Genomic DNA, 25,093 nt, shown 5'->3' with positions numbered 1-25,093 from the left:
AATACTGACTGCATGCAGCGTGCTGATGGGATGTGGCTATAGTGTGACTTTAGAAAAGCAGGCATGAGAACTTGACCTCTCTTCCTTTCATGCATGAAAAAGTACAAAAGAGGAAAGGTTCTGTGGATCCTTCCCTTGCCTCCCTCTTTTCACACCTCTGCATGGGAAGGAGAGTTAAGTTTTGGCTAAGTAATAAATATAGAGGTCACTTTGTGGTTTCTTTCTCATGATGCACAACTGTGTATATCTTCAGTAGCAAAGAACAAATATTTCAGAGTCTACATTATTGCTTTTGTAAAGTCCAACTCTTGCCTATCACAGAGCTGTCTGAAGCCTTCGTCAGGGGCAGAAGAGGTGACACCATTTTTTCACTTGTGCACCACAGGGACTAAGTTGATTTTGTGGCTTCTTTAGCAGTGTCTACCATGAGTTTCAGTGACTGAGACTATCATTACACTATCTTTACACGTATAAGAAAATACATGGATACTTGCACCAATTTTAGTTTGCAAAGTTAAAAAGCTAGAATTTTGGTATGGTACACAGTACTACCATAGTTACTTTCTTTAATCAGTTAGCCTTTCATCAACAGCTTTCTGCAATATACACAAAAAGGAATTGACTAAAATTTGTTCTTAAGCACAGTAACATTCTTTGTTCTACTGCTGCTTAGGAAAGCCACCTGACACTACCAAGACAAACTAAGGCACCTCAATCCCCTTCCTTCATTTGACAGAATTTCCAATGATTAGTATTACTGACCTGCCCAATTGCCAAAAACTTCCTATCTATACACTAATCAGATTACCAAAATCCTTTTGAAAGATATACCTTATTTTTCCACAACAGCCCATGAAATAAAGCCAACTTGATCGTAGCTTTCTCACTTAAGGAACATAACTGCAATAAAGAATAATAAGATCAGTTTATGATGTTCTGATCCCCACTTACCTTTAGCACCTAAAGAATGACAAAACGTAGGAGTAGTGAATTAACTCAATTGTTTCTATGGAATTCTGAGTGAAACCAGAAGGGGAAATTGATCAAATATAATGACTGTCTTCTCCAAAATACTCCTGGAGGTTCTGTGGGGGAAATGAATGTAGAGATCATAAATTCCATGTCTTCAAGCCAGTTCTCTGTAGAACCAATTGATCAAAGATGGTGACCATACAGTATGGTGCATGCACTTGAATGTACTCACTTAAAAAGAGTGAGGCCTCCAAATGAAACTAGCAAATACCATGAAGCTTTTCTTAAAAATAGTTTATAGATAAAGTAATGCATAAGCTAATAGAGCTCGTTAAAGCTCAAGGTTCAAGTTTGTGTGTGGGTGTGTGTGTACTGACCTATATTTAACATCTCATCTTCTGCATGTCTTCTGCAGTCTTCTGCACGTTCCTGTTCATCACTTTAGCATGGGCAGCAATTAACATCACTACTATGCAACCTTTAAGATTCTCATATGCATCCTTCCACTGATGTAGATGGCAAAGATACCAGTGCACAGCGCTCCTTTTCTCTCTGACTGCTCCCTTGCATTGCCTTCAGTCCAACAAGGAAAAAGCAGTTCTTGCATGTAGCAGGCTTTCCAACAAGCACATGCACCCCAGAGGTACTCAGTTGTGGTCTGTGGATCATCAGACTCACTCACAGAGCTTTGTTTAGGGTGAGCTGGAGAACTGGCTGATAGCATAGCACTGGCACTGCTTCCTTTTATTCTGCTTCTAAATTGCATTAGTGTCAGTGAAATTACCCTAAATACTAATAACTTCCTAATAGTTCATTTCCACATAAGCATTTGTTGTAGTTGACCCAGAATGTTATGTGATTACAAATGAGAGAGAGGGAAGGTAAGAAAATCCGTAACAGAATTTATGATATAAAATGTAATCCACATTCTGAAAGAATGACAACTGCTCTAATTCATACCTCTTACTTATTTGGTTCAGGAACTGCATAGAAAAGACACATTAGTATATTTCAGATGCAGCTTCACACTTAGGATAACACCACATAGAGAAAGTATGAATTTTCTTATCATCAATATGCACAAACTAAAAAGTAGCTCTAAAAAGCTACCAGCTGAAATGGAGATCTATGCATTCTTGTTCTTCTCCTGGCTTCCCTGGAGAAAAGTGAAGTCACGATGAGAAAGAATCATTTCCTGGTAAATACCTAAACTCGTGCATTGGTTTTGTCTGCAGTGGTCACAAATACAATCTGAAAGTCCTGATCCTGTTGTGTTCAGGTGCCTGCTGTACTTTATCAGTGGGGCTAGGAAAAGCTAAAGGGAACCAGTCAGATAAATGCAATTGCACACTTAAGGCCAAGATAGGGAATAATTACCTGAAATATATCCCAAATCAAATTGCTCCACAGACTCAGAATTTTGTGGTCTTTTTTCTTATTAAAGTGATGCGTTTATGAATAAGATCAACTCGAATACATATACTTGCATGCCAAATATCACTATGTAAATCTGGGAAAACAGTTATCTTAACTTTCACCAACACCAACGCTGCTGTATTTCCAGCTGCATTTATTATTTGACTGTTAAATATGACAGCATACCAGTAGATGCCGCTAAAATGGATCCGTAGGAAGCATTTGCTTTGATTTTAGTGAGCTGCTTTGACTGAGTTCCATACTACTTCTTTAGATTTGAGTTGCTGGTTGTTTTTTCTTCCACTGAATATATGGTAGTGCTTTTCCTACTCTGTGGCACTGTGTGCACAAATCAGGATACCTTCTGCGAAAAATCTATTCCCTGTTTTGGAAAGCAGGCATACTAGCAAGATATATTGCAATTGTTTTGGCGTGGGCTGCTCACATCCTTAACTACAGTGGCTGAAAAAGAGAGACTAGCTCTACTTCTACCCCCTTTTTCAATCCCAAACTAAAGTTTTAACTAAACCAGCATGAGAGTTGTCTTCTGTTCTCTCTAGTTAGCTGCTTATGATTTCTTTGTGTGTCTCATGGTGTCTTTGTTAAGATAACAAAAATATAGCTTGAGGGGAAAACAGGCAAAAAATCTCAATAGTTTTATATTCATCTGACCATGGAAAAATTCTCAGCTGCAAACATAGAAAGGTAGAAATAGCCTCACTGGATCAGAACAGCAGTTCTAGCTCAGTGTCCAGTTTCCAACAGTGTCAGTATCTCGTGCCTTTGAGACAAAAATGTTTGGAAGGCAATTATGAAGTAGTTTTCACACAGCTTTACTCCCAGACACCCTATAAGAATTTTTTAAAAATTATTTTGTGACTTTTGCTTCTTAAAAGGAAATTTTATTTGTAGGCAAATATCTTTATGTAAATATAAGAAAATACTAGGATAAAAGCTATTATAAGTCTAATAAGGACAAGTCCTGCAAATCCACAATATACTACTAGAAAAACAGAATTTATAATTTCAATAGATATAGACTCTAATAATCTGTAAATCTTAATAACTATTTCCTCTTTGAAAAAAGGCCAGTATATATCTGTCAGGTTTGATAGAAGACTATCGGGTGATCAATACAGGAAAATACTGATAAACTGAATAGTAATATTGATTTAAAAATCCATAATCTCTTATTAAAGAGGGTAAACTGATATTTTAAACACTCAGTGGGGATTCAGGAGAGCTTATTTCAGTTCTTTATCCTGCCATGGACCTTCTTTATGACTTTGAGCAGTTCTATTAAGTTTTAGTTCCTCATTTGTACAATGAGAAAAATAGTCTTGCTCCATAAGAATATGGAGGGAAAAATAAATTATAGTATTCACTTTTTGCTTCAGCACTGAAAGACAGGGCAGAGCTGAAGGACCCTGTGGTCTGTTGGGCTGCCTAATGTTCCTTATGTCACCAGATCTTCATTACAGCTTAAATTATTCTTTCTCTACAATGTTTTAATGGAACAGAGAGGAGCTATTCAAGAGAGAGAGTCTAGATCTCTTACCTCTAACGAGAAGGCAGAGGAAAGGTGGACAAGCTCCACATCTCAGGTTGCCTGTTACATGTACATGTTTGTTTGGGAATCTTTTACATTTGGTTTCCAAAAATAAAATAGAATGGGAGAGTATTCCAATGTCCAGTACATACAGTTTGTATTCAACAGACTCATTTATTGGGAATTCTCTGAAGTTTCTTCAGGCTCTTTTTAGGATCAAACAGCGCACACAAGCTTGGCTTCAAAAGAATTTTACATTTCCTTAGTCAAGCTATTATAATTCTTTCTAGTGTGTGGGAGGCAAAGACTCTGTTTCTGTCATTTCATTCACTCTGTTTTTATGACCATACCATGTAGCATATTTTTGTGAGAAGGAAACATTTCATAATTTCCATTGTATAATATACTGTGTAATTGGGAGGACAGTATAATGCATAAGTATATCTTGTTTGAGATATATGTCCAATATTTAATAAAATCTGTGGGAGTTGCACTGTTCTCTCAGAACAGTCAGTGACTAAGGCCCTTCTATCAAAAGCCATTTCAGCTGGGGACTAAAAGGGCTGCAGACAAAAAAAACCCTATTCATATTAAATCTCTCCCAGATGGCTCAAAGCTACTATCCACTACTGTCAGTTATTTGAGCAGCCTGTGTAGCCACAGAGATACAAACTGCTCATAATATTCTAAGCCAAATTCTTTCATGTTCTGAAGGTATCAACTTCACTGAGCCTCCCCAGGGACATACTTGACTCAAAAGTAAAATTAATTCTGTATTTAGTTAGCAAAAAATGTTAGATTGTAAAGGCTGGAAATCCAATAGTCTGTTCCTCAGAATGCAAGTATTGCCAATAAGAGACGCATCTGATCTTGAGCCTTTCTCACTGTTAGCCAAATGGGAATTACTCCTGTTGACTGGGAACAGAAATAGTTCCTGGAAGCAAAACCGTGAAGAAGTATTGTCTGCCTTTGAGCTCACCTTTCCCTTTACTTTCTGCCTTTTCCTTTGCTTTATTCTGTGGAAGTATGTTTACTATACTTCTCTCTCTCTTTTTAACCTTCACAACTCCCCTGCCATCGTCACTCTACATTATCCTATACTTGTACACTCATGGAAAAAGTGTTTGTGAAATCCTGAGCTCAAAGTCAAGTGACCTTTTCTGCATTCTTCAGTATAGCCACAGCTAGCGGAGCAGAAAAGTTTGGATCAGTGTAATAGTAACAACAGAGGCCTAACGCTGCTTCTGCCTGACCCCAACTGCCTGCCTTTTGGTCTTGACTACAATTCCTCATAGAATATTTGGTAACACTGGCAATGAACAATGCTTTATTCTTTTCAGGCTGTGACTGGTTTTTAACGTTCTCGCATGATTATGGCTCTTGGTATACTAACACTGCCCCCACACACATGCACAGTTTCTAATCCATCCTCCTCTGCCTTGTTTCATCCTGGCTTTCCTATACCTGACGTTCCAGTGAACTCATGGCTTGGTTATCATAAAGACAGTGTTTGGTTTCTCATTGCTTTAGAGTGGTGAACTAACTGATCTTATTGGGGTAATTACTTTTAAGACTGGTTCTTCCATTCTAAGCATAATAATGTTCTGAGTCAGACAGCCACATCTGAGGGCCACTTGAGATCTACTTCTAGGTTTGAAAATCTGCCTTCAATTCATATATTTTAGGGGCTACATTTTAGTTAAGAAGTTTTAAAAATTGGTAGAGAACTCCTATGCCCAAACCTTTGCTGATGTAAACTGGACTGGTTTTTATAACTTTATTGGAGCTAAGCTAAGGAAAGACTATGTGGCTGTATGTGTATACATATGTGTACATAGATAAACACAGAGAAAAATATGAAATGCTACTAATATTGTGGAAAATATTAAGAATAGCCTTCAAAATGAAATATAAGATAACGATTGGAGCCCAACAAATCCACATAAATAAATACATGTATTCCTTTTTTTCAAAAGACGTTTCAGAAAGAAGGTTCAATTGGGTAAATGAGAACATTTGCTTTGTGTTTTGTAATTTTAGATCCCAGTTAAGAAAAATGTTCTCATTTGGTATATTTCAACTTTAGATGTGTTGAAATTCCTGCACAATTCCTTAAACGGTAAAGGATGCAACCACCCACTAAATTCCTAATACTGAGACTATCTCAATTACTTAGTTGGATTTCAGACTTTGGAGTCTAAGGGTAAAGGATTCTATTCTTTATGAAAATACCTATGCCTTAACTTCTTACAGATACACAATTCCTTGCACTTAAACTGTTCAGTTATTTTTGTAAGCGTGTATGTGTGTTTTCAGAACAGCCTAATTCTCTGTCACTGAAATTGAGGCTGACTTACCCCTCACTTCAATGAAGGAACCATTTTACTTGTTTCTAATCTGACTTAGACTGAGAAAACTAGTACTTACTTGGGTAGGACAGAGAATTTTTAAGTGATGCCAGAAATATATAATCCATCTCATGTGAGTCTTTGTTAACCATTTAACTGCTTATCACTTCAAAATATTGGACCCTTGAGGACTGCCCAAGTCTGATTGTTTTTACCACTTGGAGGTGGCATCAGAATATGTTCTGCTGGAATATTCTTGAAATTTTATTTTAAGAGGGAACTTTATTAAAGTCAAAACTATGCCTGAAATCATATACATACAATGTCTAATTTGTAGCTGTTAATTTTCCTTCATTTTATGTTAATATTGAAATAAAGTTGTTTGCAAGTGGGAAGCAGCATGCGGTAAACTTATGTATTTGGTGGGTTTCACTTGGAGAGCTGAGAAGTTTCTCACAAATATATTTATGAGCAACCACTCTAGGATGCTTTTTGCAACCAAACATTTCTCCTTAACCCATCTTCTTTATCCCAGTTGTTTTTGGTTTTTTTGCCACCACTAGCAATTGCATTTACTTTATTCATACTGTATCCCCTCCTTTCACAGAGACAAGGAAAATGTTGCTGCAGCGTCAGAAAACAGGTAATGTTTGCTGTGTGTGTTTGGGTCTCCTCCTCTTCAGAGTTTACATCCATTTTCCACATATAGTTCTTACCTCAAAAACATGGAATTTGTACACTGTTTGAGCAGACGATGAACATAGAGGTTTCAACTAGGTGGGTTTGTTAGGCATTTCTTTCTAATCTTGACTTCAAAAAGCTATGTGAGATAGGGCAGGTGGGGATCATGTTTCTCAGAACTTGTAAACCTGAAAAATAAGAAACTTTTACCAAATGTTCTTGAAATGGAATACTGTCAGTTTGTGATGGCATTTTAAGAATAATTTCCATTTTAAACTTTGTCTAGGTTGTTCAAGATGTTTTTAAAATCTAAATAAGGTTATCTTTTTGGTATTTTAAGAACATATATATATTAGATTCTTGCATATCTTGATTAATCCTCAATGAGTTCTAAGGTTCAAAACATAGTATTACTGTAAGTTAGTTCTTTCATTTCAAAAGTTGTTTTCTCCCAAAGAATCTCATTACATTTTGCAGTTACATGTAGAAATGTATTGTTTTCTATTAGTTCATGTACCAAAACACACAAGTACCGAAACACCTCTTGAGTGAATCTGACCAATTGTTTAATGGAGCAAAGAAATGCCTCTCATTAGTTTGTCATGAAAAGAATTCTGTCTCACTGCTTTCCTCTGTCTTTTTGATTCCTGCCTAAACAACATGCAACCACTTTTTTTTGTGTTTTTATAAGACTGCTCACATTTGGGCAAAGGTTGCATAGAATTAAAATCCAAGTGCAAGCATTATCATTACTAATGACACAAGCAGTGGCTACTGGCACTTGGAACAGTAGGGAAATTGTTTTTTATTTTTAAATTAATTGTGTCAAAAGATGAAGTAAACCCCTTGATTCCTAGGTTATATAACAACTGTATATAAATTAAATTGAAAAAACAAGTAACACATGTTGGCATTTCCCTAACAGTTTCATTTGTGTAAAATTATCCACAGGACTATGCAGCTGCTCCACTGAAATATCTTTTTTTATATTCTTATTCTTATTTTATTTTACCAGGAACAATTTCTGATGTATGACTGGTGTTAGTGTCATACTACATTGCCTTAATCTTGCATGGTTTGTCATACCATAGCTTTTCTCCACCTCCATTATCATCACAGCTCTGCTCTGTGTCTTATTTTGATATCCTAGCAACATGGTTTCCAGATTTAACACAAGATACCTTTTTAATTCTTAAAGCCTTTCCTGGTCTTAAGTGGTAATAAACTAATAAACTATCAAGATTTTATCTCCTATGGTATAAAGAATTTGAGGATACAAAAAGAAGACTGGATATTTACAAACACAAATCTTCCAGGAAAAAGAAAAGACAGAAAAATAAAGCCTTCATTATTAAAACTAAACTTAACTTGACTTTTCAGTTATGAGGTGCAGCACTTTTTCTTTTTTTTTTCCTGAAGGTTTTACTCCATGTAAATAATAACTACTATCTTAATGGGCCAGATATTGGCATTCTCAGATCCTGCTTTATTTGGTATGGTAAATAGTAAGCACATGTACCCCTGAAAACTAAAAAATGGAACAAACCTTTTTCTGTTAAACCACCAGCTTCTTCTGCGGCTGGAATTCTGTTTCTCCCTCAAATACCTGCTATTACCTAGGAAATTATAGAGGCATGATAATAGATACCTCATTTACAAATCCCCTTGTAATCTTTGTTACCCAGGCCTACAGCTACTACGCATGCGCCACAGTATGTGACCTCGAGTATTTGGCATCCTCCTAAATCATGCACCATGGATGCCAATAAGCCAGTGGCTTCCAAGGGGTCTGTGAGGCTTGGAGCGGGTACAAGTCAGAGGGAGGCTGGTTTCATCAATACTGGCCAGAAAGTCCCTCTTACCTCATCCAGTAATCAAAGGTACACTGTGATGTGTAACTGCATAACTGACCTGGTTTGGAGCTTTGGAATGGTTTGGTAATAACGACCTCTAACTCCTTCAGATGGAAGTGCCCGTTGCCTGAAAGGCAGATGTCTAAGTTCTACAAATTCCAGCAACTTCTAGGTTCATGTGGGTTTTACGTTTTAAGTGGCACTCTTAAGGATAGTCCCTACATTATAGAGACAACAGTCATGAAGCACCTTCTGCAGAGAAACAGCAGCTGATATATAAACATGCCCATGTTCAAATACAAAACTCTTCTATGTCTTTCTCTAAACACCTTCTACAGTACTTTTTTCTACAAATGCTACAATAAGACATAATTTTTGCCTATTCTTTTTTATTTTTGTTCTCTGTATTTTCAATTCATTACAAGAGATCTGTTGGAGGATTTGAAACAAAAAGAACTTCATGCATTACATAAAGAAAACTAAGTACTGCTTTAGTAATCCACTCAATTGTTATTTGGACAGAAAGTCTCAGAATTTAGGACTTTACTAAGAGAAAGAAGTGTAATCTGCACTTATTTAATTTAAATGTTAGAGTGTGTTTGTTGCCTTGTTTTCTCATTATGGTTGTTAACCATTATTATCCTCTTAACCTCTACTGATCTGTGTACCTTTTCATGAGTGAAAATCAGCTGAGAAGAGATGTGTGTTTGTTTTCATCCACGTAACTTACTCACATTGTGCATTTTATGTTTATTTGTTACCACGAATATAGAGATGTTTGAGAACATCCAATTCCTTTGGTTTTCCTTAAAATGCAAAATACTGTAAAGATTGAAAGTGTACAGAATTCTGTATTAAAAAAACCCTCTGTAACACACGTGATAATTAAGCTGTTATAGTAGGTGATATATCTTACAAAGTTCATATTTATCAGTTCTTAAAATTCTTCTGCACCTGAAGAAAAAAAAGATTGAAAAAAAAAAAAAAAAAGATCGAAAAATCTAGAAAGGAGGCAATCTTGAGGAGAAAAATAAGTCATGTTGTTTTATCTGAATTTCTAAATAAAATTATTTAAAATTTATAGTGGTTGAACTAAAACCAGTCAAATAAGTCTGACTTCTTTCTATAAAACTGAGTAGAGAATTAGTTATCAACTGCATATAATTTATGTAACCAGATCACCCTGATTTTTAAGGTTATATCTACTTTATTTATATTTATTCCAATTCCTTGTTCTGTTAATTAATATATTCTACCCTGCTGGAAGGTGATCAACCCTCTAACATTTTAATTACATTAAAAGAACTATTACAAACAGCATGCAAGATAAAATTTGTTTGTATTTCTTTTATAAGGTATGCCAGAATATTTGCATTTATTTTATTTATATGTGTTTGTCCAGTTCCAATCTGTCTCCACACAGGTCCATGTCCACATATATTCTTTTTTTTTTTCTTTCTCTTAAATATATATCACTGAATATGTGTTTTGGTTAACATTTTGGAGATAGTTATAACAATTAAGTATCTTCACTGTTTTCTTCTATTCAAGGTATGAAGTCTTCATTCTTTTGAAATCTGTAGCAGATTCACTTTCATATCAATAAAACAGAAAGACAAAATAGATGAAATAGGTGAAAACAGTTTGTATTTGTTTTAGAACATCTATTAAGTTCCATTTTTATGTGCAGTATAGTTTCTGTCCTTTCCTGCTTGCCAAATCAAAGATGTATAACCATTGCATTTTGACTCAACACCTTTTAATGTGACAATTCCAGTACCACTGTTGCACAGGGTGAAAAAAAATCCTGAGAGTATTAAAACTCAGTAACAAACTAGCCCGTGATCCATAGCTGTGGTGTATAATATACAGCTACTCTGCTCCATAGTCGTATTTAATTGATACAGTATTAGCTAAGAAGAAGAATTTACATCATAGTGCAAATGCATCAAGATTTAAGAACTGATTTGAATTTTAAATTCATATTATGATGGATAAACTTTTGCAAAACTTTTGGTGTAATGGTTTGAAAACCAGAACTTCAAACAGGGCGAGTATTTTCAGGAGCTCACTCATTATGTATATAATTGCAGATGAAACTCATAAGAGAGAAAATTCTCATTTTCTGCTTTTGTTGTGGGTTGGATTCAGCTTTGAAATTGGTGGGCATAACAACCACATTTCCATTTCAGCTTATCAAACATTAAATTATTCAGCTGAAATTAGATTACTAAACTGTACAAGAAGGTGGAGAAGAGGAGGACGGCACTGGAAATGGGACAGTCCCTTGCAGAGCAAGGGGTATTATGAATTCTGAAGTACCAAGCACTCAAATTCCTGAGGAGTATAACTTGTTAAAGCAAAGCTTCTGAGAGAAGCAAAAGAAAGTATTCGATAGAATGGCTGAAAGACAGAGGAAATATTTGCACAATGGCAATTTGCATAGGAAAAAAAGCTGAGAGAATGTTTGGCTGAAAAACAGTCAGAGTGGAACTGTAAGCATTTTTTTGTTATTTGATACTGTGCTCAAGAAATAATATTTTGGGCATTCTTTGTACATTGCACAAAGAACTGCCAAATTCCAGCACCCTGATAGGAGTCATTTGTAATAACCCAGAGACGTGGCACTATACTTATGTTAGGTCAAAAGAAGTAAAAATATATCCATTATGTTCTTATACCGTTACTCGACAATACGACTATGTAATGTACAGTAACGCCCTGATTTAAAAAAAAAAAAAAAAATAGATGTATTAGGATTAACTACTAAAGAAAATGAATCTACTGCACAATAATATGGCATCAAGAAAAATGTCCCTTATGTCTAGGGGACATATGCTTATATGGTCACTGAAGTTTGTGACAATAGTATAATAATCTGAAAAATCAAATTGCAGTTAGTTATTTTTCAGTGGCCTATTTGTTCTGTGGATAATAATTAATAAAATCCACAGTAAAATCTGCCTAAACACAAAATTAAGCTTCTTGTCTTTTCTTACTTCTCATTTTTTTTCCTTCCTTTTACTTTTAAATGACCTAATGATTTTTGTTAGGTTTATTGACGAGGGAATAATGAATGTACATGTTATTATTCTTGTGTTGATACAAGTTCTTTGAAACAGTCAGCAAAGAACTTGAACCTTCTAAGTTCACTTAATGATTTTTTTTTTTCATTTGATGTAAGAGCTAGTGGAAGACAATAAACTGAACCTCCCAAAGATTGGTTCATTTCTTAGCAATGGGTGGCTTTGTCTAAACTGTCTTGCAAAGCTTTCTAATAGATAACTTTGCCCCATTTGTCTATCTGTAAGAGAAGAGTAATATTTTATAAATTTGAGTGAGGCTGCAAGGCTGAAATATGTTAATGAGCACTGAGTGCTCTGATAGCAGGTGGTGAAAGATGCCAGTATTTCAGTAAGTTACTAAACTGGCCATAGGATACAATACTAGATTTTTGTTATTTTTATTCATTTCAATTAATCTATTTTGCAATCAAATAAAGAGAAAATTAATTATACATAAATATTTCTCTGCTTCATGTGCCACAGTAGCACAAGAGAGACATAAGGATGACAACTCATGCTCATCACCCAAGTGCTTTTAAAACTAGCGTAGTAAAATTTTATGCTACATCTTCCCCTTTTATTTTGCATACTGTTCTATGTGTAAAAAGACATCTTACTGTTTGATGGGTTGGCCAATGTAAGGTAAGGTGAATTTAGGTCAGAGGTTAATGGACTCATTTTAAACATGTTTCCACTACCTGTACTGCACAAAACTGATTAAAATGAATACAAAACTGTGCTGACTGGATTTCTAGACTATCAGAACTTGCAGGAAGCCTGCTGATACAAGACTATGATAATATCCTTTAAATTACTTTTCTTCATCTAATTAAAAAGTAGTTTACTCCTAACATAAACTTCAGCTCCAGGAATAAATATTGGGTGAAATTTATCTGAGCTCAAAGAGTTTGTGACAGGCTCTTTGCAACCATTTAAGTACTGCATGCCACATTTCCTACCGCTGGCTTCAGTGGGAGCAGGACTTAAGTGCTGTGTAACACCTGGGATAAATTTCAATCAAGCAGGACCAAAACTGCATTACGGTCTAAATTGCACATCCGAAAAGGCCTAACAAATGTCTTTTTTTCTTTGCATAGTTGTGCTTTTCCCTCAGTAACACAGCCTGCTACTATGTTTGCAGATTCAGTGTCAAACATAGTAGGTTTTATGCTCTACATTTAAATACGCACCTTCTTAAGATGCTTCTTGTTTTATTTAATTTAACTCTAATTAGTACCCCTGTTGAGCATGCTCCGGTGTCTACCAGTTCTGCCTCTGCTCCTGCACCACATGCTTCAGCACATCAGCCTGCTACTGCTGCTCAAAATACAGCCAGTCTGATGACACCACCAGCAACCACCTCAGTAGTGCAAGAGTCTTTGTCATCCTCCTTCCAAAGGTAATGCTCCATTGCTTTGTCCTTTCGCAGATACACCCCTGTATGGCTCTGGAAATGCTGCATACACATTCTTAACTTAAGAATGTAGTATGTAAAAGCTGTAGCCTATTTAATATGCTTTTATATGTTTTGGTTTGTTTTCCTATTTTAAAGTACAATGTTTGGGTTTGCAAAGAATTTTCAAAATAAGTGTCCTAAAAAAAACCCCAAGTAGCTTTAAGTCTGCAATACAGTTATTTCAGAAATCAAGTCTAGGGTTAAAACTAGAAATGTTTTGTCACCAGTTGTAATAAAACCAAAACAAATCCTCATAATAGTTACAGTGGTTGAATGAAGGTTCTTTTAATAGTGTTTCTGCAGTATGACATGACATGGAAAATTAAAAAATGTCATTTACTCGTGTGATTGAGTTTACCATATTGTAGCAGATGTCAGTAGAACATGGTGGACAATGAGTAATATGTCAATAAAACCATGCATTTCATTATTGACTTGCTCTGTAAGGTATTAAGTCAATTAATTTCTATTAGATTTACCTACTGTCTTTTCTCTAATGTAATTTAGCTACAGAGCTAAAGTGAGTTTCAAGGAGGTATGCATTCAAAACACTTCTAGTACAGTAGGAGTTACAGTTGCATATTAAAAGTTGTCAGACAGTCCATGAAGACATGTATGGGATTTATACTTCTGTCACATTATAGTAATTTTGAGCATAGTAAGAGTGAATTCCTTGGTGCATATTATTCTTTTCTCTTAATTTTTTACTACATGAATATTCCTAAAAGGTGTATATTTTAGCATGCTAAAATCCAAGGAAAAACATACTTCCAGTAATATAAACTACTTTAAATAATTGAGACCTAGCATGTAGCCTGTCATATCGTAGATCTCTACAAATGGAATCACAAATGTTCTCTCGGCTCTCTTTCTTGTTTAATATTTGCTACTTAAATTATTCATGTATACCAACTACTTAGTTTCTCAGTTTAGTCAGTTTTTACCTAACTGTGACCTACTGGACTCCAGTGTTTTTATTCCAGTGCAAGAAAATAAATCATCCAGCTAGCAAAGGAGGTTTCAATAAGGTATGATTCTGTAATTCAGAGCTGTGCTGTAAGGCACTTTCACATGAAATAATGATATGGTTTAAATAATTTTTATCCCTCAGTTAAAACTCTAACATGAAGAAAATGGATTATCTAATATATGCTCAAAAATAAATGCCTCTACTAAACTAATCATGCCAATGGCTTGTGTTTTAAGTAGGAGAATCTTTTGCCTGGTACTGCTTGCACATTAAAAAGTTTAGCTTGAATTCAGACTCAAACGTCTTCAGATCTTACAGAAAAAACATGTATCATTGACAAAAGTCCTGTCCTGAAATATTGTCTTTCTTAGTTATCAATAGACTCCAGTTTTAAGATTTTTACATGATACGTGCATTTTGTCTTGTGTTCTGTAAGAATGTGCTTGGTTGTGCTATTCTGTAGGTCTGCAGATGTATGCTACAGAAAACCTCTTCCTGGTAACTATGCAACAGTCCTCCTGTATCTGAACTCCAACAAAGCTTGATTCTGATGTCATTATTTTTGTCCCTGTTAAATTATTTTGTACATGCTTTCATGTGTCTTCTGCAGAGTGTTTGCAGCCCCCAGCTCTCTTTCACAGCCTAAACCTTTCCATGGGTCCAAGAACATGTCATTAGCAGCTTCCACTATTTCATCTGCTATCTCATCTCAGTCTAGGTATATCTGTAAAGCTCTCTTCTTTTTCTTTTAACTTAAATTGTTTTTATTTTGTATTATTCTCTCTAATTTAAGGTTTTCAGCTTCTTAAGAGATTGGCTTGTCAAAGACTTTTGAAAATCATGATGTGTTTAAAGGAATAGCCTTCTTGTTTATCTTACACATTAAAACTGAGCAAGGAAACACCTAAGTTTTAGATTTAGGATATGTGACCAAAAGATCCTTTTGGAACAAAGATATTTCAGTTGGTTGGTTTGTCCTGTTTTTGCCATCTTAAAATGAAAATATTTGTCTAGTGACACTGGGTGAGAATGACAGACTTTTTTTTTTTTTTTTCCCCACTGCCTTGGTGAAAACACAGGATCACAAGAATCGCAGACCTTTTATTATGCTCTTAATCATGACAACTGAAAGACCACTGATAGGGAAACATAGCATCTATCACTAGAAAGAGAGAATGCTGCCATACTGCCTCACTGCTAAGCCTTTTCATTGCTTTCATTAATACTTTGTCAAGACTAACGGAGAAAGTAGTAGATTTTAAGATTCATTATTTGAACATAATCTTCAAAATAATGGAAAACTGAATCAGCAATACATTTGAGATTATAATTATCCATGTCTTCTTATCTTGATATAAAAAGGTAGTTAGGAATCACCCAAAGGTGATATCTGAAATTAACAAAGCGCACGAGTTTGAAGGCTAAACATCAAGAAGTTTAATGATCTTTCTCAAGAGTATCATAGAAAACAGCTGTTAAGTGCTGTGCATAGGTACATGCTTGAAAGCATTTTGGTTGGCTTCACATCACTGAAACCAATGCAAAAATGAAATAGCTACAGACCAGAAGATCAGAAGAGTTCTGAGTTTTAGGATGTAAACACGGTTGTTTACGGCCATGGGGATTACATAGAGGATGTAATTCCCATATGGAGCTGATAAAACGTAAGAAGTAAAATTAACTGCTGATCTAATTATGTTTATTTGAGCGGAAGTACACTAATTGTAACTTCAGTTTCAATTAAACTATGAAGTTGATGAATGTCACCAGCATGTTACCAAGAACAGAAGGTAAGAACAGATGCGAGGGTGTTTACTGCCATTGATGTGGAGTGTTATATATGAACTTTCAAAATTCTGAAGTGAGGAGTTATTTAGGAAATTAATTATTTGTGGGTATCCATCATAAAATACCTTAAGAGGACCTAATTTTCACATTATGAGTACTCGGTGCATTTCGGAAGTAATTCTTACAGTTTTTTCATTCAGTCCTGTGGTATGATTAGGCTCTTAAATGTCCCCAGTACTGTTTCACTCACTGTTTGCTTTACTAACAAATCTTTTTTTAAAAAGCCAGTTGGAATGATTACATATCTCTGTGACAAAAGGGTCCTACATAGTAGTTGTAGGAAACAGTTAGAAGCCTCTTATAACCAGGGAAAGTTCCTTGCTTCCTAAGCAACAAAAACTGTCCATATTTGAGCTTGTTTATAATACTGGCATGCAAAACCTATTTATTTCTTCTCATCTGCAGAAAAGACTCAGTTTTAGTTTTTCAGTTGAGGACTGAAATGTATCCATCAGTCAGAATGTGTAATTAAATTGAAGCCAGAGAGAGGGCATTTGTTCATGTTTCATCAGTCTGTATCTTAGGACCCATATAAATCTTGCTATGAGAGAGATATTTTTACATGCTTGTATATTTCCTTGGTATTCTACTACCTTAACTGAGAATTGTAAATAATAGCTAATAATAGGTCTCTGAAGCCTGCATGTAGTAGTAGTACTGCACATAATACTTATTATTTCTGCAATATATTAATAATTCATTGAGATTAGCATTGATGTCACAAAAGGCCCTAGTTTTTCCCCTTCAAGAAAAACAATCAGATAATGAAAGACTTTCATTTAATGAACAATTTTGGAGGAATGCAGATAAAATCAGAGTTGCATTGCATATATCACTCCATCGTTTAGGACTCCATTTGTAAAATCTTAATCAGGTTTATTTTATTTCCCACTCAAGATTAGAAAGGCATTTTTACACCTGAGTGAAAAAAATTCTATTCACTGACAATTTCTGAGTATCTTGAGTAGGAGGATACCAGGGGGGGACCAAAGAACACATCACATTTTTAAAATGTCAAAACTACAAATTTTCCAGTTTTAAGAAATGTCTTTATTTCAGAAACAAAATTTCCTTTGGGTTTTGTTTGTGTTATTCTGTGAAGCTGTCTGATTTAGGTGTAGACAGACATAGATTTGAACACAGAATACTGCTAGTCAGGGGGGCCATTCTAAAATTGGACTGCTGAGTTGTACGACCCTACTCAGTCATCTAGAAACTTCTGAAACCCTTATGAATATGTGAATCGTAGCATCCTGAGCTTTTAAATCAGTTATAAAAGTGGTACATCTCTAGAAGCCTTTCAGAGACAAATAGTTTATCATCATAGAAAATCCTTAAAATAAGGCTGCCCAAGCAGGCAGAAGGCATCTTTTCACAAAATGGTTAAAGCATGTCTACTTTTTTTACCTGAAGGCTATTCATTTAAGAAGCTATAGTTCTTTGTATTAATCACAGAACTATGGATAGACCTTCTGAACGCCAGAACAAGCACACTTCACATTGACGTATGGCAGTTATGTTGGTGTTGGTCAGGAATCGAGTATAACAGTTACTTGGGACAGACTGACAACTGCTGGCATAGCTTTCCTTTTCCATGCTAGCTTTTGGTAGAAGAATTAGATGCAGATATCTTTTTGTTATCTTCTGGGATAAATCTACCCTTCATAAAAGAGCTATGTTTTCATTGCTGTCTTGGAAATGACAGTTAAGCAACAATTGTGAATGATTTACTTATAAACAGCTAATAAATTGGTATAAAGATAGCCATTATTTGCTGATGCTACTTGCATGGCTGTCTTAGAGCTAATATAATACTATTTCTTGATTAAGCCTTCATCCATTTCACTTTAATTTCACATTCCTTTCATGGGGAGAAGGGAAGCAGTTTTGTGGCCTTGAAACCATAAATTCATTTATAGGTATGTATCAATACGGACTAATCAGTATTTTTCCTTCTAGATACCTTAAAAAGGTCCACTAATAAAATGCAGGAGGATTTCTTGATCAGTGTCCTTAACTATTTAAATCTGATTTTAAGCTTTGGTAGATCAGTTCTATAGTGATTTTGCTTCTGTGAGCTAAGGCCATATGCATAATACCTAACATGAGTAAAACCTTTATAATGTTCCTGAAGAGGAATGTTTGAAATAAGTTATTAATCCTTAACTGGTCATGTTACTCTTAATTTTAGCTCTGCAGTGTTAATCTTACTTTTTCACTTAACAATCCTACTTACAAAAAAGAAAACATATCAGGAGCGTTTTAAATAAGCTACGAAGCTCTTTATACAATTGGCTATTCCATCTGGAGGGTAAAAGCAGGACAACCAGTGAGACAGCACTCTGGGAATACAGAACCTGGAGAAACAATGGAAAGAGTTACGATTATGGTTCTAAAAGGAAAGTATAGCTTCTGTGATCATTTCAATCCAAGCCATGCATCTGTGGTAAAGGGAAGAAAAACTCTACTCCAGAAGCTGGGAAAATAACTGGCATATGACAGGCTTCTGGTAAATCTGTCAAATGTGGTCCGTGCTCCTGTGAGATGTGATTGTTGCCATGTAGCCCTGCACTGTTCTGCATTTAGACAGGAGCTGTGTTCATTCTGAATCCTTTGTTTCTCAGATCATACATTGTGCAGGCTTTTAAGTACTTTCTGTATTTACATAAATGAATCATTTATGTTCTGAAATGATGCTGCTTCCCCCAGAAAAAAAAAAAAATAAAGAAATCTACCTGTTTACCTAAGACTGTTTAGTAAATGAACAGATGAACAGTAGAATGGTACTGCAAGGGACAAGTTGAACGTGATAGCTTCAACTAATTCCAGCCTGTCCTTTTTGTGGGGTTGTCCTAGTTGCCTCATGAGCTACGAAACTTAGCTGATCTCTGGACTTTGGTTCATTCAAGGTTTGCTTTTATGATTTGATGCAACTGAAGCTTATGACATTTACAAAAAGAAACTCATACTTATTTTTCTGTGCTAATACAAATAAATGGTGAATGTCAAGGCAAACAGTCCTGTGGTTGAATTAGAATTCCACAACTAAAGAATAAGTAAAACTGCATAAGAGAGACTTATGGAGCAATAGACTCAGCTCATTTATTTATATTACCGTTATTCAGATTTCACTATGATTCCTAACTTAAATAAGCAAAATGTAATGTAATACTGATCTTGTATGTTTATAAATATGTACATCTTGATTACTTTAGCACTTAAGAGCACCTCTTATTCATAAGGAAATTGACTGTAGGACAAGATATCCCAATTTTCTTGGTATATTTTTTGCAAATACAATTTTTGTCTCATTTTAGTTTCAACCGGCATTCTTCCACCTCCATCAGCTACCAGTCAAAGAAGAGGTATAAAAATGTTTTGTGCAGCTACTCTGCCTTAAAAGCACTTAACAAACCAGTTTATTGCTGCTAGTAGGCATCTAGTGAAGTATTAACATAAAAATTATCTGCTTAGAAATATTTACTCTTTCTTTTTCTGGCAACTAATAGTTTTCAGAGCCAGTATTTAATTTGCTGCCTGTCACATGCCATTGGCTGCTACAGATAAATTCAGTAAGGGTGCTTTCCTGCTTTTCGAGATGCCATTGCTTCCTGTTCCTTTAAAGCATCTTTGATCCTTAGGAAATCTTTTTATTCTTTCTTTCTTTCTTTTTTTTTCTTTCTTTTAATCACTTGCTATTTTTTTCTCTTCAGCAGAAATTCTGATAAATCTTTTAACTTCACTAAAACCGTTAATGATGTAGTGTAACACTTTATTTCTCTTTGACATGCCTTTTTATCTTCCTTACTGTATTTAATATGCATCATACACTTGTAAAAGAGTTCAGTAGTCGACTTCTTTCAATTTTGCCATGATTTTGGTACTATGAATACGACTTTTTTTGTGTGTGTTGTTTTGGTTTTTTCAACTTCATTTCCCTGAACATACAAGGAAATCTAGTGGCATGGTTTATCGTGCTATTAACTTTGGGAAACACTTGAATTTTGAATAACCATTTTTCTTCATGACAGTCCAAGTATCACTAATCTGGCTCAGAACTTCTTTATGTATTTTGTGCATTAAGAGAGCTTCAAATGAGTCTTTCTACCAATGGACCTGCGCATCTCGGAGTACACTTTCCTGTGTGTACGCCATTTTCAGATTAAGGCTGTATCACACATGATTTAGAATCCTTTAATCCATATTGTAAATACTGATAACTGGTCCTGCAAAGGTAAGTATGTTTTACTGTTTTTTTTGTCTAGTTTACTTTGAATAGTAGATTTTAAACCAAGGAAAAATCTTTTGATAGTGTGTAGTTAGTTAAAGGTAATTTGAAAGCTGTATGTGAAGCCATTGTACGTGAAGCATACATCTTCCTGTCTGTGCTACGGTAGGAGCAATGATCCTCTGTCCAGTGACCCCGAGTACAGTGCATTCTTATGTTCTACAGATGCAGAGGAATTAACAGGAAATAGATGGTAAGAATGGAAAGTAAAAAATCTTTACTGTGCTTAGTACAGCTTTGGTGGTTACAAAATCACAGCGCAGCTCACAACATAATTTACAGTGAATACAAACCCACTAATCTAGTTTATCTTGGAGGGTCCTGTTCACTCATGGTTATAGTGGACCCAAATCCAGCCCTAAGGCCTAGACTAGGTACAGAAATAATTAGCTATAGTCATTGTAGCAATAGCTATGTTTCTATGTCTAACTAAATAGACAAAATAAATTAGCCTGAGGCAGCAATGCTAGGCAAAGTAGATAGACTCATAGAATCATAGAATGGTTTGGGTTGGAAGGGACCTTAAAGATCACCCAGTTCCACCCCCTCTGCCATGAGTAGGGACACCTTCCACTAGACCAGGTTGTGCAAAGCCTCATCCAGCCTGGCCTTAAACACTTCCAGGGAGGGGGCAGCCACAGCTTCTCTGGGCAACCTGTTCCAGTGTCTGACCACCCTCACAGTGAAGAATTTCTTCCTAATATCTAATCTAAACCTACCCTCTTCTAGTTTAGAGCCATTTCCCCTTGTTCTGTCATTAACTGCCCTTATGAAAAGTCCCTCCCCAGCTTTCTTCTAGGCCCCCTTCAGGTACTGGAAGGCCGCTATAAGATCTCCCCGGAGCCTTCTCTTCTCTAGGCTGAACAGCCCCAACTCTCTCAGCCTGTCCTCATAGGAGAGGTGCTTCAGCCCTCGGATCATCCTCGTGGCCTCCTCTGGACTCGTTCTAACTGGTCCATGTCTTTCTTGTGTTGGGGGCTCCAGAACTGGACACGGTACTCCAGGTGGGGCCTTACAAGAACTATAGAAGATCTATAGTATAAAACACTGTCCTTACAAGATCTATAGTATAAACACTGTCCGTGTAGCAAAAAGCTGTGTTGTGAGGATAGGTTTATTTTGTTCAAAATTAAAAATCTAAAGTTTACATTTGTCAAAATGCTTTTTACCTGTACTGGAAGGACTTTGGTGGGTTTGCCATATATAAAAAATTATAACATTCTCTCCAGATGGCATCTATTTCCACTGTTAAAGAAAGTACAAGTCAAGATGGACCAATGGTCTGGCAAAGCTGGACGCTTCTTTTCTTATGCTGACAAAAGTTTTCATATAGACAAAGTCACTATGGAAATAACTCTTGAACTGTCAGCACAAGTGGATAGGGATCTGGTTCATACAGATAGCGAAACTGAAGGGAAAAAGAAAGTAAAACTCTGTTATCAGGGTGAGTACAAATTATGTTCAATAGTTTTTATTACTGCATGCATCTCTCTATCTGATGCTTCCCTTCCTTGTACTTCTTTATTCTCTCTTGCTTGCTTTCTTTGTAACGCTGTTTTAGTGGTCTAAGAAGCAAGGTCACTACAAATAGAATCATCCTAAGTAAGAGGCAAAGAGAAGAGGTATATACTTCAATGTGTTGCTATAATTAAACTGGTAATCACCATCCGAGCCATACAAGAGAGAAAAACTATTTCCTATTAATGTTTGGAACCCTGAGCAAATGTTTTTAATCTAGGAATGCAGAAATTGCATCATAACATTGCATATCACATGCTTTTGGGTGAGCTGAATCTGAACATTAGAAAAATTAACATAAATTGTGGTTTCAGTCTAAATAGGGAAAAGCCTTAGTTTCAGAAATATTTTTTAAAATAATACAATGCTTATAAACAGTAGTTAGTATTTGTAGTAGTAACAGTAATAGTGCTGAGCCAGCATCTTTTTAAGTGAATGAAATATCCCTCATTGATGAATCTTAGACAAGAACAGGGCTGTTTGTTTGTAGAGGCAGAGAAAACCCAAACTTTGTATGCATGGTCCCAAAGTCTGTTCCCTTGTTAAACTGAAAGTTCCTTTAATACATTTGTCATATTCCTTCAGTAAACTATTTTCTGTGACAAGAGCAACTTGGCATTATTTAAAATCCTTATTTGGCTAATTTTTCTTTCCAAAGACTTGTCCAAACCTTTCTTGGCAATGATGACTAACGAATCTCAATATTTTCTCTGTAGCTCCCAAGGACAGTTCCTCTCGGGGTAAATTGGAAGCTGCCAGATCTGTTATTTCCTCATCAAAAACTTTTGCTGTTTATAAAGTTGCTCATACCTTCATTTTGCTTTTAGAAACACAAGCCAGTCATATACACCAACACCAGTTTCTGGAAGCTACGGTGAAAGTGCTGCTGCTTCTGCTACTTCAAAACCAAGAGTTGTTACTACTGCCAGCATAAAGCCCTCTGTCTATCAGCCAGGTAAGGTGACTTCAAAGTACTGAAAGGATTCAGAAAATACATGCACATGCATTTCTTTTAGAAAAAGAAAATGCAAGGAATGCACATTTTGCAATAGGACACGTACATAGCAGGAAAGATTTATATACTTGTAACCAAATTTTTTTATGGTTGGACTCGATCTTAAAGGTCTTTTCCAAAAGAAATGATTCTATGATTCTGTGATTCTATGAAATGCTGCTAGTTGTTAGTTTTGCTTCAGATTATCTGAAGATCAAGGATTATGTTGTCTTCTGCTTTAGAGTGAAAATGTGGAACAAAAGGAGGAGGAAGAATAAAAGCAAAGGAAAAACCTGAAATGAAAAAAAAAAAAAGCATAGCCTGACTTTTGAAAAGAAACACATTTGGAAAATAACCCAGCAGGCCAAATTAGGAGCCCAGTAACACTTCAGAATTGATAAAATAGCTTAAGGATGCACAACTCAGGAAGGAGATAAAATAAGTGAAGGTGGCTGGAGCAGGATATATTTGCAAAATAGATAAGGCCATATATTGAACTTCTCAAACTCAGGCTTATATTTGACATACAGAATGACCTATTAAAGTACTTGGTAATGCTATGCTTCCACTTCCTACAGCTCCAATTACTGAAGGTATATATATATATTAATTCACGTGGAAAATATGCTCCTTGATGTTACTTAAATTCCCTTTGTATTAATGTGTTACAAATGGAGTGAACTTTGAAAGCTATTGATGACCAAAATGTGAACCTTCAAAATGAACAAATTAAATGAGGCGGCAATATAAGTCTAAATGCAGTTCTGTTTCAAATTAAGCTTGTTCTGATCTTAGCAAGAGAATTAAAAAGTTGATTTATATCTTAACAGTCAAGTAAATATGAAAAGGCCAAGAATTCTAACAATGTTAAAATCTGTCTTCTGTAATGCTCTGTCTCTGGATCTACTGAAATGAAACAAGTGCAAACTTAGACATAAAGCAGACAGATCAGTTGATTGATCTTTGTATTTGAGATATAAAGGTGGAAAAAGCCAGTGCAGAACTATCATGAGCTATTTAAGGGTCTCAAAGTCAAAGGTTTCAGCTTCTTCTCATTTGCTTTTAGTTAAATGTGTCAGCATATACCATGTTCTCACTGAAGGCAAATGTTATTATTTTTGTCTTGCAAAAAACTGAAAGATGAAGATAGAGGATTTATTTCCATAATGCAGAACAGAGCAAACTGTGGCAAGTCAAAATGTCTCCTAAATACACTGATTGATATTAAGCCACATGCTCATTTGATGGAAGTATAAACTCCAGTTCTCCATATGCAAACCTGCCACAGAAATAAATTAGTAGCTATATCCAATTAGTAGCTGTATCTGTTAAGAAAAGGCTGTCTGTTTATTAGACTCAGAATAAAGGCAATGCTTTTGTGTTCTCCTGTGAGGGGCATCTTCTTTGCAATTCCTTATATTGCTGGTTTTGAGCCAGACTGCCTCCCCATAAAGGCTTAAAATACACAGTATGGAAACTATGTTCTGTGTCACTATGTATACAATGAGCTTACTTCAACTCGTATATACTGTCTGCCTATGTGTGGAAAATTCTTATTTTGCAGGCGCTGCAAGGATATAATGTATTCTAGAGGACAGGAGAATATGTAGTGTGATATATTACAAAGAAAAAAATCAAATAGCATTAAAGTTGGCAGAGAAAGAAACAGTAAGTCTCCCTGTATTGTTTAGGAGTTTGAGATATACAATAAAGGATTCTAAAATACCTTCGTAATTGAACCCCAAAGTGGCTGTAGTACAAAAAAGATTAAAGAAAGATTTTATTGAAGGTGTTTGAGTTTTGTTTTGGTACCTTTCTATAGTTTTATGTATTTGATGTAGTAGCACTTCCTACTGGTTTTGGAATGTGAGCTGGCCCTAAAGACGGTTGCAGTTCAAATAGGAAACTGTCACTTGGGAAGTAATGGAGGAAATGGCATTTCCCGTGATGGATGGGAAAGGTCCATAATACTTTGAAACAAACTGTCAAGACAGTTAGAAAACTTCCTCACTCAGCTTTGTCAATGCATATAAATTCTGTCCTGCACTGTAAAATGCAGCCTTAAATCTCAGAGGACCAGCTGTTCTCTTTTTCTTCCAATGTAAGTGCGACCTCAGGCTTTTGCAATAACTTCA

General features: G+C 35.6%; 1 protein-coding gene across 1 annotated transcript in view; it reads left to right on the top strand.

Moving 5' to 3' along the window:
• Nucleotides 1-25,093, top strand: part of LOC104531363 (LIM domain-binding protein 3) — a gene marked incomplete at its 5' end in the record, with an annotated part of 56,546 nt that overhangs the window by 19,317 nt on the left and 12,136 nt on the right. Inside the window, 6 exons of the mRNA XM_010176221.2 lie at nucleotides 6,893-6,928; nucleotides 8,652-8,846; nucleotides 13,119-13,283; nucleotides 14,921-15,028; nucleotides 19,476-19,523; nucleotides 22,792-22,919. Coding sequence (XP_010174523.1) covers nucleotides 6,893-6,928; nucleotides 8,652-8,846; nucleotides 13,119-13,283; nucleotides 14,921-15,028; nucleotides 19,476-19,523; nucleotides 22,792-22,919 — 680 coding nt within the window. The remainder of the gene's footprint in view (nucleotides 1-6,892; nucleotides 6,929-8,651; nucleotides 8,847-13,118; nucleotides 13,284-14,920; nucleotides 15,029-19,475; nucleotides 19,524-22,791; nucleotides 22,920-25,093) is intronic.

This window comes from Antrostomus carolinensis, unplaced genomic scaffold (genome assembly GCF_000700745.2).
Source record: "Antrostomus carolinensis isolate BGI_N321 unplaced genomic scaffold, ASM70074v2 scaffold9689, whole genome shotgun sequence".
NCBI classification, from domain to species: Eukaryota; Metazoa; Chordata; class Aves; order Caprimulgiformes; family Caprimulgidae; genus Antrostomus; species Antrostomus carolinensis.
The sequence above is the reverse complement of the archived record's forward strand: the minus strand, read 5'-3'. Positions and strand labels throughout refer to the sequence as shown.